The sequence below is a fragment of the Hippocampus bargibanti genome, linkage group LG04, assembly GCF_051943395.1.
Source record: "Hippocampus bargibanti isolate YZ-2025 linkage group LG04, ASM5194339v1, whole genome shotgun sequence".
Taxonomy (NCBI): Eukaryota; Metazoa; Chordata; class Actinopteri; order Syngnathiformes; family Syngnathidae; genus Hippocampus; species Hippocampus bargibanti.
Window position 1 is genome coordinate 22,861,159 of NC_142737.1, and position 16,342 is coordinate 22,877,500.

Genomic DNA, 16,342 nt, shown 5'->3' on the forward strand with positions numbered 1-16,342 from the left:
GGCCCATTATTATTTTTGGTATGCCATGTTCTGGAATAATATGTTTGCATAACGCTTTTTCAATGGATAATGCGTCGGATTTCTTTGAAGGCACAATTTCCCCCATTTGGTGAATGAATCAATTAGCACGAAACAGTATTTATAAGAATTACTTGTGCTTAGTTCAATGAAATCCATGTGGACCACTTCAAAAGGGGTGTGACCCCTGTGGAAATTTTCCCTCTTTTTGGTCGCATATTACCCAGTGGATTATGTTTACAAGATTGAAAGTAGTCTGAGCAGCCTTCTTGGCGGCTGCATCTGCTCTAGCATTACCTGAGCCAATCCTGTCTTTCGCCCTTGTGTGTGCTGCACATTTGCATACAGCCACACTTTTTGGAAAGAGGATAGCTTTCAATAATCCTCTCAATAAATCTGCATGTTCAACAATCTTTCCTTCTATCCATTTACGCATCAGTCAATGCAACAATTTCTGTCGTTTCCGTTGAATACGTTTTTGGTAATGAACCATCAGCAATAATTTCACCGTGGATGCTGTCAGGTAAAGGTGTGTCATCCAAATCAGGTTGTAGAAATGTCATCATTTTTTTTTCTTTCTCTAGAAGTTCAACTTCTTTTTGGCAAAACTGTAACATAGTCAAGGAAGTTATATTACCTGTACTTTCTAGATTTTGGAACAAAGTGATTGATAGTTTTTTTCTTCAGTTAGTGAATCAAGCAAGATGTCGTCAATGTATAAAAGAATTTGAGAAGTCACCGAATTTTTTTGGTCAACAATACATGAAGACATTCCTTGTGAGAAAAAAATTTTGGTGTAACGACTGAGTGTCCCCAGTAGGGGACGTGTGTTCCAATCTATTCTTATCCTAACCCACATCTGGTCTACATAAAGCAGTAAGGGGAGGGGGAAGAGTGAATGGGGAGAAAAGAGAGGACAGCCGTTGGAGGAGGTGGTGGGGTGGACCCCGCGCGCAGATCCTCCCCCCCTTTGACCTCTGACTCCCAAGCTCAAATTCCCCATTCCACAGCTCGCCCCGCCTACTGCATCGGTTAATTCTCTGTCTCAGCAATGGCGATTTTAAGAACATGAGCTCCTTTGTCCTTTTAAGGCAGGAGGTACTTTTTCAGCGGCCATCTTTGAAGACATAGCTTTTTCATTCTTTCCAGTCATTAACATCATTAACAAAATGTGGCCCATTATCACTCCAAATTATTTTTGGTATGCCATGTTCTGGAATAATATGTTTGCATAACGCTTTTTCAACGGATAATGCGTCGGATTTCTTTGAAGGCACAATTTCCCCCATCTGGTGAATGAATCAATTAGCACCAAACAGTATTTATAAGAATTACTTGTGCTTAGTTCAATGAAATCCATGTGGACCACTTCAAAAGGGGTGTGACCCCTGTGGAAATTTTCCTCTTTTTGGTCGCATATTACCCAGTGGATTATGTTTACAAGATTGAAAGTAGTCTGAGCAGCCTTCTTGGCGGCTGCATCTGCTCTAGCATTACCTGTGTAATTCTGTCTTTAGCCCTCGTGTGCTGCATATTTGCATACAGCCACACTTTTTGGAAAGAGGATAGCTTTCAATAATCCTCTCAATAAATCTGCATGTTCAACAATCTTTCCTTCTATCCATTTACGCTTCAGTCAATGCAACAATTTCTGTTGTTTGTTTTGAATACGTTTTTGGTAATGAACCGTCAGCAATAATTTCAATGTGGATGCTGGCAGGTAAAGGTGTGTCATCCAAATCAGGTTGTAGAAATGTCATCATCTTTTTCTTCTTCTCTAGAAGTTCAACTTCTTTTTGGCAAAACTGTAACAGTCAAGGAAATTATATTACCTGTACTTTCTAGATCTTGGAACAAAGTGATTGAGTTTTTATTAAGGTCAACAATACATGAAGACATTTCTTGTAAGAAAAAAAAAATGGTGTAACGACTGAGTGTCCCCAGTAGGGGACGCGTGTTCCAATCTATTCTTATCCTACACCACATCTGGTCTACATAAAGCAGTAAGGGGAGGGAGAAGAGTGAATGGGGGGAAAAGAGAGGGCAGCCTTCTCGAGGAAGTGGTGGAGTTGACCCCGCGTGAAGATCCCCCCCCCCTTTTTTGACCTCTGACTCCCAAGCTCAAATTCCCCATTCCACAGCTCGCCCCGCCTACTGCATCGGTTAATTCTCTGTCTCAGCAATGGCGATTTTAAGAACATGAGCTCCTTTGTCCTTCTAAGGCAGGACATACTTCTTCAGTGGCCATCTTTGAAGACATAGCTTTTTCATTACTTCCAATCTACTTGAATTGGTCAACATATATGGAATCCTCATCATGTCAGAAAAGAATACAATTGGGGTGTCAGAAAAAACACATTGAAAGCGTCCTTTCAGTATGTTTTCACATCTACCCCATTTTTCCAATTTTCCAACTCACAAATATCTTCTGTTAACTCTCACTCAGAAAAAGGCACACACAATGAATCAGAATCAGAATCAGAATCATCTTTATTGCCAAGTATGTAGAACACACAAGGAATTTGTTTCCGGTAGAACACGCTGAACTAGTATTGTCGTCAAAAAACTGCTAAGTGGCACTATACAGTTCCATTTTGGCTACTGTTCAAAGAGTTCAAAGAGTTAATGGCTTGGGGGAAGAAGCTGTTTAAATGTCTGCTGGATTTGGTGCGCATGGATCGGTAGCGCCTGCCTGAGGGGAGTAGCTGGAAAAGGTGGTGGGCAGGGTGCGGAGGGTCCAGTAGGATTTTCCGCGCCCTACTTTGGATTCTTGCAGTGTGCAAGTCCTCGAGAGTGGGTAGGGCGGTGCCAATGATTTTTTCCGCCGCACATACACACGCACGCACACGCTCACGCACTCACACGCACACGCTCACACACTAGTGGTTATCAATGTCCGTCGCTCCAACCCCCCCTGTCTCAAGATCTCTTTGTGAGACAAAGGAATTTTTGAACTACCACCCAGTCAACACGGATCAGCCAATGAATGTATTAAAATTCACAGATAATTCAGTATCGTAATAGCAGCTGCATTTAAATAAAATACAGTAAAGTCTCGTTATATCGATATTCAAGGGAGTCCGAAAAAATATTGATATAACTGGGACTATCGATATATCCGACCCTGTCTGCATGTAATTTTCTCCGTGCGTGCATAGAAATAGTATCGATATAACCGGGACTATCGATATATACGATATCGATATAACGAGACTTTACTGTACATATAAACCACCGGGTTGAAATTACCAAATCATTCGATTTCTCAATTTCAACAACCAGTCTTCGCGCACAGTGAATTCCAAAAATCCAACCCTTGTGGAAATTATTATTAGAAATCAAAAACCTGGCCTAACAGTCTGCCAGCGTCGCGGAATCAGACATATCTCGATAAATTATTAGATCGATCAGTCTAGTGTATTTGTACGTTAATACACGGGATTGGAGACCCGCTTGGTCGAACCACCCGATCTAAAACCAGAATCAAGCTGGAATCAGAACCAGGTGATATCCAGATCCCGCGTCACAAGCCCTTCAAAATACGTGGATTATCATGAAAAAGACACCTTTAGGCCTAAAAGGAATCTCTTAACACATTCAACAAAATGGCTGCGTGCTACCTCGCTAGCGCATCACTCACCGAGAAACTCGAACGAAGTCAGCCGTGTTTTCAGGTCGTCAGAATGGATGGGAGCCTCCACCACATCACAGCAAGCAGGCAGGGGCCACCAGTGAGATTAAATCTCTGTCTGTCTCCCGTGAAGAATTTCGCGGACTGGCCCCACCGGAGCGATCCTCCGTCTCCTTTTGTTAGCGACGCGCTGGGGACTCTCTCCCTGTCTGGGATCCGTCTATAGCTTGGGTTTCGGCTCCAATTAATGTTGGGTAAAATTCCCTCATCTTCGTCTGGTTCGGACTTCGTCGAGTTTCTTGATGATATGCCAGTTGAGTCGATAGTTGGTACACAGCAAAAACTACTTTATTCAGTAACAATCGTGAGAAACATCTCTAGTTGGAGCTGGACAAAAGAAGAACCAACGCCTGCCTCTTCAGGCTTAGTTTAAAGAATACCGCGGCAGTCTGTTGACCAATCAGTTGCGGACAAGTCGATCTTCCGTCCAATCGGCTACGAACAACTCAGTGTTGGGAGGGCCTTAGACTGAATTTGCCTGTTGCAACAACTATTGAACTAATATGCTTGATAATGCTATGTAAACTAAATTAAACATGCAATAATCATAACATGTACTAAGTTAAACATGAAATAACATAATGTTTACTAATCTAAGCATGAAATAACGTAATATGTATACTAATGTGCATAAGCACTCTATCATGTGGTTATGCATTTTCTTGCCAACTGAGCATTGTAATTAGATCCAGTCCAGTACCACATTCATAATAAAAAACTGATATTCTTCTTTTCCTTTCAGCTTTTCCCTTCAGGGGTCGCCACAGCGAATCATTGTCCTCCATCTTTCCCGGTTTTGTGCATCCTATTCTCTCGTACCAGCTACCTTCATGTCCTCTTTGACCACATCCATAAACCTCCTCTTCGGTCTTCCTCTCGGTCTCCTGCCTGGCAGTTCAAGATTCAACATCCTTCTCCCGATATAGTCGGTCTCTCTCCTCTGGACATGTCCAAACCATCTCAGTCTGGCTTCTCTGACTTTCTCTTCAAAGCCTCTAATATGAGTTGTCCCTCTAATGTACTCATTCCTGATCCTATCCAACCTGGTCACTCCCAAAGAAAACCTCAACATCTTCAGCTGTGCTACCTCCAGCTCTGCTTCCTGTCTTTTTTTCAGTGGCACCGTCTCCAGTCCAAACATCAAGGCTGGTCTCACCACTGTTTTATACACTTTTTCTTTAATCCTAGCGGAAACCCTCCTATCACACATCACACATCACACCTGACATTTTTCTCCAGCCGCTCCAGCCTGCCTGGGCACGCTTCTTCACCTCTTTTCCACACTCTCCATTGCTCTGGACAGTTGACCCCAAGTACTTAAAATCCTCTTGCATCACTCTTGCACTGGGATCCCTCTCACTCACACACATATATTCTGTCTTGCTGCGACTGATCTTCATTCCTCTCCTTTCCAGGGCATATCTCCACACCTCTAGTTTCTCCGCCACCTGTTCCCCGTTCTCGCTACAGATCACAATGTCATCTGCAAACATCATGGTCCAAGGAGATTCTTGTCTAACATTGTCTGTCAGCCTGTCCATCACCATAGCAAATAAGAAGGGGCTCAGAGCTGACCCTTGGTGGAGTCCCACCTCCACCTTGAATTCCTCAGTCACACCGACAGCACACCTCACAACAGTCTTACAGTCATGATACATGTCTTGCACCGCTCTGACATACTTTTCTGTCACTCCAGACGTCCTCATGCAATACCACAGCTCTTCTCTGGGCACCCTGTCGTACGCTTTCTCCAGATCTACAAAGACACAATGCAATTCCTTCTGACCTTCTCTGTACATCTCTATCAGCATTCATAAAGCAAACACTGCATCTGTCGTACTCTTTTTTGGCATAAAGCCATACTGCTGCTCACAAATGTTTACTTCTGCTCTTAGTCTTGCTTCAACTACTCTTTCCCAGAGTTTCATTGTATGGCTCATCAACTTTATTCCTCTGTAGTACAATTCTGCACATCTCCTTTGTTCTTAAAAATGGGCACAAGTACACTTCGTCGCCATTCTTCAGGCATCTGTTCACCATCTAAGATCTTGTTGAATAACCCAGTCAGGAACACCACCGCCACCTCTCCAAGACACTTCCATACCTCGATTGGTAAATCATCAGGCCCGAGTGCCTTTCCATCTTTCATCCTCTTCAGCGCCCTTCTCACTTCATCCTTGCTAATGTTTGCTACGTCTTGGTCCACAACAGTCACGTCTTCTACTCTTTGTTCCTTCTCATTTTCCTCATTCATCAATTCTTCAAAGTACTCTTTCCATCTTGCCATCACACTACTGGCACCTGTTAATACATTGCCCTCTCTATCCTTAATCACCCGAACCTGCTGCAGGTCCTTACCATCTTTGTCTCTCTGTCTCGCCAGCCTGTAAAGATCAGTCTCGCCTTCCTTGCTGTCCAGCCGAGCATACAAGTCATCTTAGGCCTCTTGTTTGGCCTTTGCCACCTTTACTTTAACTGTGCGCTGCATCTCCTTGTACTGCTCTCTACTTTCGTCCGTCCTCTCAGTGTGCCACTTCTACATTTGCACAGTATACAGTTGACATTTTTATTTTGTTATGCTTAGAATACCTTGTTTTCTATCCTTTCACTCCCACCCCAACCCCATCCCTCTTCAATTGCTGCTGTGGACTGCAAATTTCCCCATTGCGGGACGAATAAAGGTATTCTGATTCTGATTCTGATTCTGATTCTGATTCTTCTTTGCTAACCTCTTTCTCTGCATACACTCCTGCACCTCCCCATTCCACCACCAAGTCTCCTTATCTACCTTTCTTCCACTCGATACACCAAGTACTTTCCGCCCTGTGTCTCTGATTATGTTCGCTGTAGTTTGCCAGTCATCTGAAAGAACCTCTTGCCCACCCAGTGCTTGTCTTACCTTCTTCCTAAATGTCATGCAACACTCTTCCTTTTTCAACTTCCACCATTTTGTCCTCACTTCAGCCTTTGGTTTCTTCATCTTCCTCACTGCCAGCGTCATCCTACACACCACCAACCTATGCTGTCTGGCTACACTCTCACCAACCACTACTTTGCAGTCACTGATTTCCTTTAGATGGCGCCGTTGACACAAAATGTAGTCTACCTTTGTACTTCTGCCTCCACTTTTATAGGTCACCCTATGTTCCTGTCTCTTCTGAAAGAAAGTATTCACAATAGCCATTTGCATTATCTTAGCAAAGTCAACCACCTGCCCATCACCTCCTCATCATCTTTGTTTCCTGCGCCAACATGTCCATTGAAGTCTCTACCAATTACAAACCTCTCACTTCTCGGGATGTTCTGTATGACAAAAGTCCAACCAAAATTTCTCCTCCTCCGCCAGCTCACATCCTACTTGTGAGGCATACCCACAAATAACATTGAACACCACACCTTCAATTTCTAGCTTCAGACTCATCATTCTATCTGATACTCTTTTTACTTCTAAGACATTCCTAACAAACTCCTCTTTTAAGATAACCCCAACTCCATTTCTCTTTCTGTCTTCACCATGATAGAACAACTTAAACCCTGACCCTAAGCTTCTAGCCTTGCTCCCTTTTCACCTGGTCTCCTGGACACACAATATGTCTACCTTCCTTCTCTGCGTCATGTCAACCAGCTCTTTACCTTTACCTGTCATTGTTCCTATATTCAAAGTTCCTACTCTTAGTTATATACTCTTAGCGTTCCATTTCTTTATTTTCCACCTCCCTCCTCTCCTTCTTCGACCAACAGTCGTCCATTTTCCACTGGCACCCTGAAGGTCAACAGTACCAATGGCGGCCGTTGTTAACCCGGGCCTCGACCGATCCGGTATGGGATTCAGAGGTTTGATTCGCATATTTGCTTTGGCAATTTTTTTACGTTGGATGACGTTCCTGACACAACCCTCTGTATTTATCCGGGCTTGGGACCGGCACAATAATACACTGGCTTGTGCCCCCTTGTGGCTAGATTCATAATAAAAAACTGATATTTTACTGATATTCCTTCTGTCCGTCTGAATATTGTGGGGGACATTGCCTTCAGCTGCTGTGCCACTCATCATTGGAACACACTACAACTTGACATCCATATCACTCTTTGAACCTAGTCTTAAAACACAATGATTGCAAATTGCTTATTTACTTTAATGTGCTCGTATCACTTGCCATTTTAATGGATGTTTTATGTCTTGCTATTTTATTGTACCAACCTTTAATTATGTTATGCCTTGAGTACCCTGAAAGGAGCCTCTAAAAAAATCCATCATTTGATTTTGTAATTTGTTCATCCCCAAAAGGGTTGCAGGAATGTTAGAGCTAATCCCAGCTGTCTTCGGGCTGTTGGTGGGGTCCACCGTGAACTAGTGTCCATCCAATCATTGTATAATAATAATAATAATAATAATAATAATAATAATAATAATAATAATAATAATAATAATAATAATAATAATTAGTAGTAGTAGTAGTAAATAAAAATGTGAAAATTAGCGATACTGAGAGATGAATTTAAAGAATTTGATGTTTCTCTTTATTTGTAAGTAGGTTCGTTGTCAGATCTCCCAGGCAGGTGACGCGCAGAGCTTGATCGTGGCGTGGAGTCGAGCAAGTCGTGCTGTGAAACTCCGTGCGATGCTGAGCAGGTCTCTGCGAGCGGTGTGTCTGTCCGGGTCTGAGTCCGAGATGAGTCTGATATGATTCTGCCCCGTGGTTCGCCCAATCTCTCTGTCCCGCGACAGCTCCTTTTATACAATTTTCAAGCGTGTGCTATGCGTCAGGGTGAGACGCACATCAAGGAGATCAAGGAATTGAAAGACATGAAAGGGTTGAAAGGCGCACTTCAAAATCATACACGCGTGTGACGCAACAGGGCTCCCCTCCTGGATCCGAAGTCGGTGAAAGCGATGAAGGAAAAAGAAATAAAAACAAAAGTCACTCTGCGACATGATGACGGTCACCGGGCATGGCAGGCGTCGGTGGGGTGATTGCCGAGGAAGTTTCGTGGTGCCTGAAGTCGTTGGACGGGAGCACGGCAAAGAGTGCTCTACGACTGCCAGTTTGAGTCGATCGATGGAAACTTTCCTCGCGGCCGTCGAGTCGATGCCGGAAGGCCTTCTCACCGTGAGTTGTTCGGCTGGGGTCGGTCAAGTCGGAGAATCGTTGAGGGATTGTGCATGCTGCGGACAGGCCGGTCATCGGCGACGGTGGCGTTGATCGCGCTGCCCTGGCGCTCTGCAGGACGCTGAGGAAGCACGCTGACGTCGGCGGCCGAGTTAGCCATGAAGCGTCTTCCCGAAGTCTGATCGTGGACATAAGTGATGTCCGACGATGTCCGATCGTGGACATATATGATGTCCGATCTTGGACATAAGCGATGTCCGACGATGTCCGATCGTGGACATATACGATGCAGCTAGTTGCAGAGTCGCCCGGCGAATTGGACGATGTCGGCCATCAGGGTGCGACAGGTTTCACGGTGGGGTCGGGCGCCCACGGGTGGTGGCGGCCCATCGGGAGCTCGGCTCGAGGGGTCTTGCTGTGAAGATGCCGGGTTCACGGGCGGCTGGGAAATCTGGTACTTTCCATTTGGAGAGTTGATTGGGATGAGGAGGAGGGAAAAAAATCCTCCTGGCTGGCTCGCCAATAAAGAGTTTGATGTTTCTCTTTATTTGTAAGTAGGTTCGTTGTCAGATCTCCCAGGCAGGTGACGCGCAGAGCTTGATCATGGCGTGGAGTCGAGCAAGTCATGCTGTGAAACTCTGTGCGATGCTGAGCACGTCTATGCGAGCGGTGTGTCTGTCCGGGTCTGAGTCCGAGATGAGTCTGATATGATTCTGCCCCGTGGTTCGCCCAATCTCTCTGTCCCGCGACAGCTCCTTTTATACAATTTTCAAGCGTGTGTTATGCGTCAGGGTGAGACGCACATCAAGGAGATCAAGGAATTGAAAGACATGAAAGGGTTGAAAGGCGCACTTCAAAATCATACACGCGTGTGACGCAACAATTTCAACATGAATAAGTAGTAGTAGTAGTATCAAGCGGAATGGAAAATGGATGGACATGATGATGATTATTATTATTACCCCATATTATAATTACTATTTTTTGTTATAGATTCAATACAACAGATTCAAAATGTCCGTATTTATAAAGACAAAAATAACATTCAGTTTTGAGTGGTGCCATTTTCAACAAGGTCACTGTTATTGTTGTCACACTTTCCACTAAAATGTAGTAAAATCAGATATACACTGTGTAAAACATTTATAGAGAAATCTTCAGTCCAAAAATGAAGTTATATTTTGTACATATTGATTTGACACAGATGCTATAAATCAGTACATAAAATATGGAGATGGAATCAGTGTCCCTGTCTGAGAACTGTTTGCTCACACAAAGCAAAATATGAATGATGAGATGATTTTCATTACAAGAGCTTATTCTGATATTTATCTTTGCTCCATGTTGCCAGAAAAAGAAAAAAAAAACATGTAGTAGTTACTCAGCTTGCAAAGCACATTTGTGCATTCCACAAATTCATCTCCACACACCAGTTTGAAAGGTGGACTGGCAAATAGCATAGCATTACAGACAAGTAAACACAGCTGTGATCAGTCTAATAACAATGATAATAGTGATCCAGCTGAGTGAAGGTCATGGAAGCACAGGCAGTAAACCCAATGATGGAAAAACAGATGAGACTGTAACCGGCACACCAATGAAATTTACTGATGGAAGCGATGACGGAAGCGGGGTTAAAATAAAATGACGGACTAACCGACAAGATGAATTTTGTAATGCCCACCTTGATACTGTATATTTTTCCTTCCGCCCACCACAAATACACATCAAGAGCTTCTCGTTTGTACAGTATACAGGTCACACAGTCATACTGTACATTGCTTGACCATTGGAAGAGGTATTTAAACAAGTCAACTGCTTGTGTGAGTACTTAATTAATAGTACTATTGGTCAACTATCCATTTTTCTCCCTGATACTCTTTTAAATACCCAATCATTGTCTAACAAGTGTGTGATTTTCACTGAGATGTTACTCAAACCTGGCACCCGCCTAATGTATCTTAGTCAGGCTTACGCAGCGCTTTGAATGCTCCTAGACTGACAGGCAAGGGTGGCGACATAGCATGTCTTTTAAAGAAAAACTTACTGATCCATCTGTCGTCGGAATTGGCTTGTACAGTATACAAACTTTCACTTTTAAAAAGATGCCTGACAACCCGGGTTACTTTGTTAGATTGCTGAACCATCAGATTCAGTTATCCTACTCCATTATTTTCAATTCAATTCTATTCAGCAAAGTCTGCAGTACCGATGCAATCTTTGCTTTGTACCTCATGGAGACGATGCTGACAGTGGTTCACAATGGTTTTTACATTGCACCTATCATTGGGGAACTAATAGTCATCTTTATTGTTGTGAGAGCAAGTAAAAGACCGATAGGAATGTTTACAGGACAGTTAGTATGCTTTACTAGAAAGACTATAAAATTTAGACTTCCTCTCTTCACCGAAGAGGAGGAATCACAGCAAAATTTGTGCATGCAGATTAGTCCAATTATTGAATGGCTAAATAGATTGATGAGTAAAGAAAAGTTTTGCTCCTGATGCCACAATGGGACATAAGCCAGTGTCTTCTGCCGGTCCCAAGCCCGGATAAATGCAGAGGGTTGTGCCAGGAAGGGCAATCCGATGTAAAAGCTTGGCCAAAACAAACATGCGAATCAAATTATAAAGCTGGAGGACACTGATTTGCTGTGGCGACCCCTTGAACGGAAAAGCCAAAATCAAAAGAAGACAAAGAAGATGTTTGCTATCTATTTAAATGAATAAGTGACAGTAACAGTGGGGCGTTTTGATCAATCTCAAAACATTTAATATTAGACAAACAAAGAATGAATTCCCTCCCATAAAATGTGGGCCACTTCTCATTTTCAAAACATATCTTAGACCTCCGGGTTGCCCGGTAGTTGAGTGGTTAGCACACCGGCTTCACAGTGCAGAGGTCGCCGGATCGCGTCCCGGTCCGGCCTCCCTGTGTGGAGTTTGCATGTTCTCCCACACTCCAGAAACATGCATGACAGGCATATTGACCACTCCAAATTCTCCCTCGGTGTGAGTGTGAGAGTCACTGTTGTATGTCTTTGTGTGCCTGCGATTGGCTGGCAACCAATTCAGGGTGTCCCCCGCCTTGTGCCCGAAGACAGCTGAGATAGGCTCCAGCAACCCCCGCGACCCTAATGAGGAATAAGCGGTAGGGAAAATGAGATGAGATCTTAGACCTCCCTCATTGCCACTGATAGATAAAAAGATGAGTGGAAAGTTTCTGTGGGGAAAAAGTAAGTGGACTTTCTCACTGCCCTCTTCCTCTTTTTGCTGTTCTAAATTTACCACACTGACAGCTAAACCAACCACAGCTCGGTAAATATTTCACTGCGCATTCCCTTTCAGACATAAAAGGTTTGAGAGATACCCCTATAGAGACATGATGCTTTTGCACATTCTGGCCGATTACGGTGTTAAGGTGCAGAAAATAATTTACTTCACTGTGCCCTAGCTGGTAGTTCAGTAGTTCAGTAATGACATTCTTCATTAGTTTGGGCACACCGTTGGTCTGTGACAGCAGAATCCCTGAGGCTTCTGCATTAATATGTTTCGAATCCTCCCGAGATACCAAAATAAATAACTAAAAAAAATAACCCCAAAAGAAAAAGAAAGAAAAAAAAACACTATTTCGGTCTGTGTGTCACTTCGACTGCCACTATGACACTCTAGGCCTAGGGGCATCTTGGTTCAGTATGTTGAATGTGTTTCTCTCAACTGTCAACGTTGTGGGTTGAGGGTTTAACTCAACCCACGTGGCTATATAAAAATATAGTTGAACAAGATAACTACCTCTCAATTTCCAGATTCTCCATCATTAATTGTGTAAATTGCTCTCCTGCAATGACAACATAATACATAAATTATATCGCATCCAAAAGTATTGAAACAGTGTGGATAATTCCTTTATTCACGCTGCAGACTGCATGCATTTGGGTTCGCTATCAAAAGCTGAACATTGGAATTAACATTTTGGGCCATATTTTTGCACCCAGCGCAAGTCTATTGCAATTTGTTGTCAAATGGAGCATGCTTCACCTCACCAACTATAATAGTGGCTGTTTTTTCATTAGTAACTGTTTTTGAATTTTAATGCGAGTTTAATCCATTTTAATACAATGCATTTGAAATTTCGTTCATCATTATCTTCCTCGATAGGTCACATTACAAGGGCTCAATTACAATGTCAGAAAAATCAAATGATTAAAAAAAAGATTTTGCAGGGTTCTTGTATTGTGATTGTGAGATTGTGTGAGTAAAAACCACACAAAACAAAAACCTAAATAAACCTATACTGGATTTATACAGATGTTAAATGAAAATATAAATAAATTGCAGACATGCTGCCAAAACACTGTGTGCTTCTTTGCATGCACAATTTTAATATTTTGTTAATATTTCAGCTATTTTTCAATCTTTCTCGCACCTTTTTTTTTCATACAATTTCTCCTCCTATTCAAAACCATAGAGCTGATTATTTGATTGATGGCTCCCTGTTAACAGCTTTATTCCTCCCAAGAAACAAAAATAACAGCCCAATAATAGCTGTCCTGGCAATTGTAGACTGCATGAGCTCGAAGTGAAACGCTTTTGTTTCTGAGAGCATGTTTGACAAACCACTTGCAGTCAATTTCAGTATTTTTCTTCTGAAAAATAAAAATGACATACTTCTGTGACCCTGAAAATGGATGGATTAATGTCGAAGGTTAGACACCAAGGAACTTGGAGCAAACTGAATGTGGCCTAGAAAAAAATGCATGAGGTTAGAGTGCATTTCTCTCCCCCTATATTTGACATACACGAATGTACCCCATGGAGGTTATTGCAAAACTGCAAAATCATTGCATGTGCCTTTTCCGGACCTAATATGGTTCATGTACTTGATGTTCTTACGCTGAAAAGTAAACATACCACTTAGGGATGTCACATACGTTTTTTTTAAAACATCTTTTTTGTTTTACATTTTTTAGAATGTGCAAATTAATAGCCTTTGAAGGACTCATCACACATTTAACACATTACAACCAATATGTATGTTGTTGTCAAATTGCAGTTCGAAACTGTGGAACAGCATCAATGAAGAATTACAGCAATGTCCAAACGTAACTCAGCGCCAGTATTAAAGCATATATAAAAATATGCTGCACACAGGATACAGATATACAGTATGTGGTTAGGATATATAAATCAGACTGCAGATGTGTTTGGATGTTTTTTTAGATTATGCAAATGATAAAGTACATGTATTAAATATTTATTCATTTCAGATTTCACTTCTTATTAGATATTTTTTTTAATGTAGTCAATAACGGGCGGGGTTGAATAAAATATACGTTCTTACTGTTTTTCTAAACAGCAATACTTGCCGTTTAAGAATTGGATATTTGTATTGACAATTTTTTCTTTCTTTTTTCGGTCATGAATGTTTCAAAGGAACTTTCAAAACACAAATCAAACTTCGGAGTGTATTGTTTTCAAATGTAGTCAACCAAAATCCCATATCCTCTGCACTGTGCAATCCACTATATTTTTAGTTTTTCAATCCCTGCCCCGTATGAACGATGAAACTTCAAGCCTCGAATTCAGAGCCCAAAATATGCAATATATGGCACCCAAACATTTGACGATACTGCCACAATGACAAGCCATCGAATTTATAAGATCCTTTTCGGTCAATTTGTAATGCTATTTTTGTGTCCCTCTCTCAGGTACCTGGGGATTACGCGTCCCCTAACCTATCCAGCCCGACAAAATGGTCAGCTGATGGCAAAGATGATCTTGGGCGTGTGGTTGGTGTCCGCATCCATCACTTTGCCCCCCTTCTGTGGCTGGGCCAAAAATGTCCACACAGCCGGCGTGTGCCTCATCAGCCAAGACTTTGGCTACACCATCTATTCCACAGCCGTGGCCTTCTACATCCCCATGCTGGTGATGCTGATCATGTATTATAAAATCTTTCGAGCAGCCCGCAAAAGTGGTGCCAAACACCGCTTCACCGAGTTTTCTCGCCGAGATCGCCTGGAAACAGTGACTAATGAAGCGCTACGAATGCAGGGTCTAAAGCCCCCCGGTGTGGCAGAGGAGTGCGCTGCCCTCTCCCGACTGCTGAACCGTGAAAGGAGAAACATCTCCATTTTCAAACGGGAGCAGAAAGCAGCCACAACACTGGGGGTCATTGTGGGGGTCTTCACTGTGTGTTGGCTGCCATTCTTCATCCTGTCCACTGCAAGGCCCTTTATCTGTGGGGTCGTGTGCAGCTGTGTTCCCATCTGGCTGGAGCGCACGCTGCTCTGGTTAGGTTACGCTAACTCCCTCATGAACCCCTTCATCTATGCCTTCTTCAATCGAGACCTACGCTCCACATATCGTGACCTTCTTCGCTGCAGATATCGAAACATCAACCGTCGTCTGTCAGCGGTGGGAGTGCACGAAGCCCTCAAGGTTTAAGGAAGTTTTGCAGCTGACATTGACTCACAAATAGTGACATGCGTCAGCTCTGTTCTTCTACTGGCGCACCTCGTGGATTGTGGTGTGTATGCAGGAGGACTGTAGATAAACCACATTCTGACACAATGTGAGTCACTGTTGGTAGATCTCTTGTCCCACTGCTAAGGCGGATAGACAGTGTGTGTGTGTGCGTGCGTGCGTGCGTGTGTGTGTGTGTGTGTGTGTGTGTGTGTGTGTGTGTGTGTGTGTGTGCGTGTGTGTGTGTGTGTGTGTGTGTGTGCGTGCGTGCGTGTGCGCGCACATGTGTGTGAGCGCGCGTGTGTGAGAGAGAGAGAGAGAGAGAGAGAGAGAGAGAGAGAGAGAGAGAGAGAGAGAGAGAGAGAGAGAGAGAGAGAGAGAGAGAGAGAGAGAGAGAGAGAGAGAGAGAGAGAGAGAGAGAGAGAGAGAGAGAGGTATGCTATTTTCGGAAAAGAAAACCATTGACCTTTGTGAATTATTCAAGGTGATACTACTTTTGTGATTTTTTTTTTTGTTGGGTGACACGTGCTGTGTTACACAATCAAGCAACTTGTACTCTACGCAGATGATGGAGGCTCATTGATTTATGTATACTGCAAAAATGATGTTCAATCAGAAACCTTGGTCAAACTCCGGGCATAAAAGTTCTTCTATTGAACAATTCCTGTGTATTTCCTGTGCACTGAGATATCCCCAGATCACTTCTCTTGGAAGTCTGAGTTTCAAAGTTGTTGTATCACCGAATAAATGAGAAAAATCATGAACATTTCACACTATTTTAGACTTTGGTGATGAAAGATGACATTATTTATGCCAGTGAAAATGTGTGTAGTTGCCGGTGTGTGCTTGAAAGATCTGTCGTACGTGTTACTTTAAATTTTTACATGTCAACATGTGTGATCTGTTTGACACTGTCACATATTTCAATTGTCCCAAATCTGTTTTGAGGTTTTTCTCGGCTGTTATATTTCACACCACCAGTGACATGCGGTGAGGTTCATGGCTGGTGAGGCACTGACATCATCACAATCAGATTTACAAACATATTAACTCCACAG

The 16,342-nt window shown here is 42.9% G+C and overlaps 1 protein-coding gene across 1 annotated transcript in view; it reads left to right on the forward strand.

The window, feature by feature from the left end:
• The window catches only part of htr7c (5-hydroxytryptamine (serotonin) receptor 7c), a 70,017-nt gene extending 54,535 nt beyond the window's left edge, over positions 1-15,482 (forward strand). The window contains exon 2 of the mRNA XM_088994759.1: positions 14,528-15,482. Within this exon, the coding sequence (XP_088850885.1) occupies positions 14,528-15,266 (739 nt within the window). The 3' untranslated portion in view covers positions 15,267-15,482. The remainder of the gene's footprint in view (positions 1-14,527) is intronic.
• The last annotated feature ends 860 nt before the right edge of the window (positions 15,483-16,342 follow it).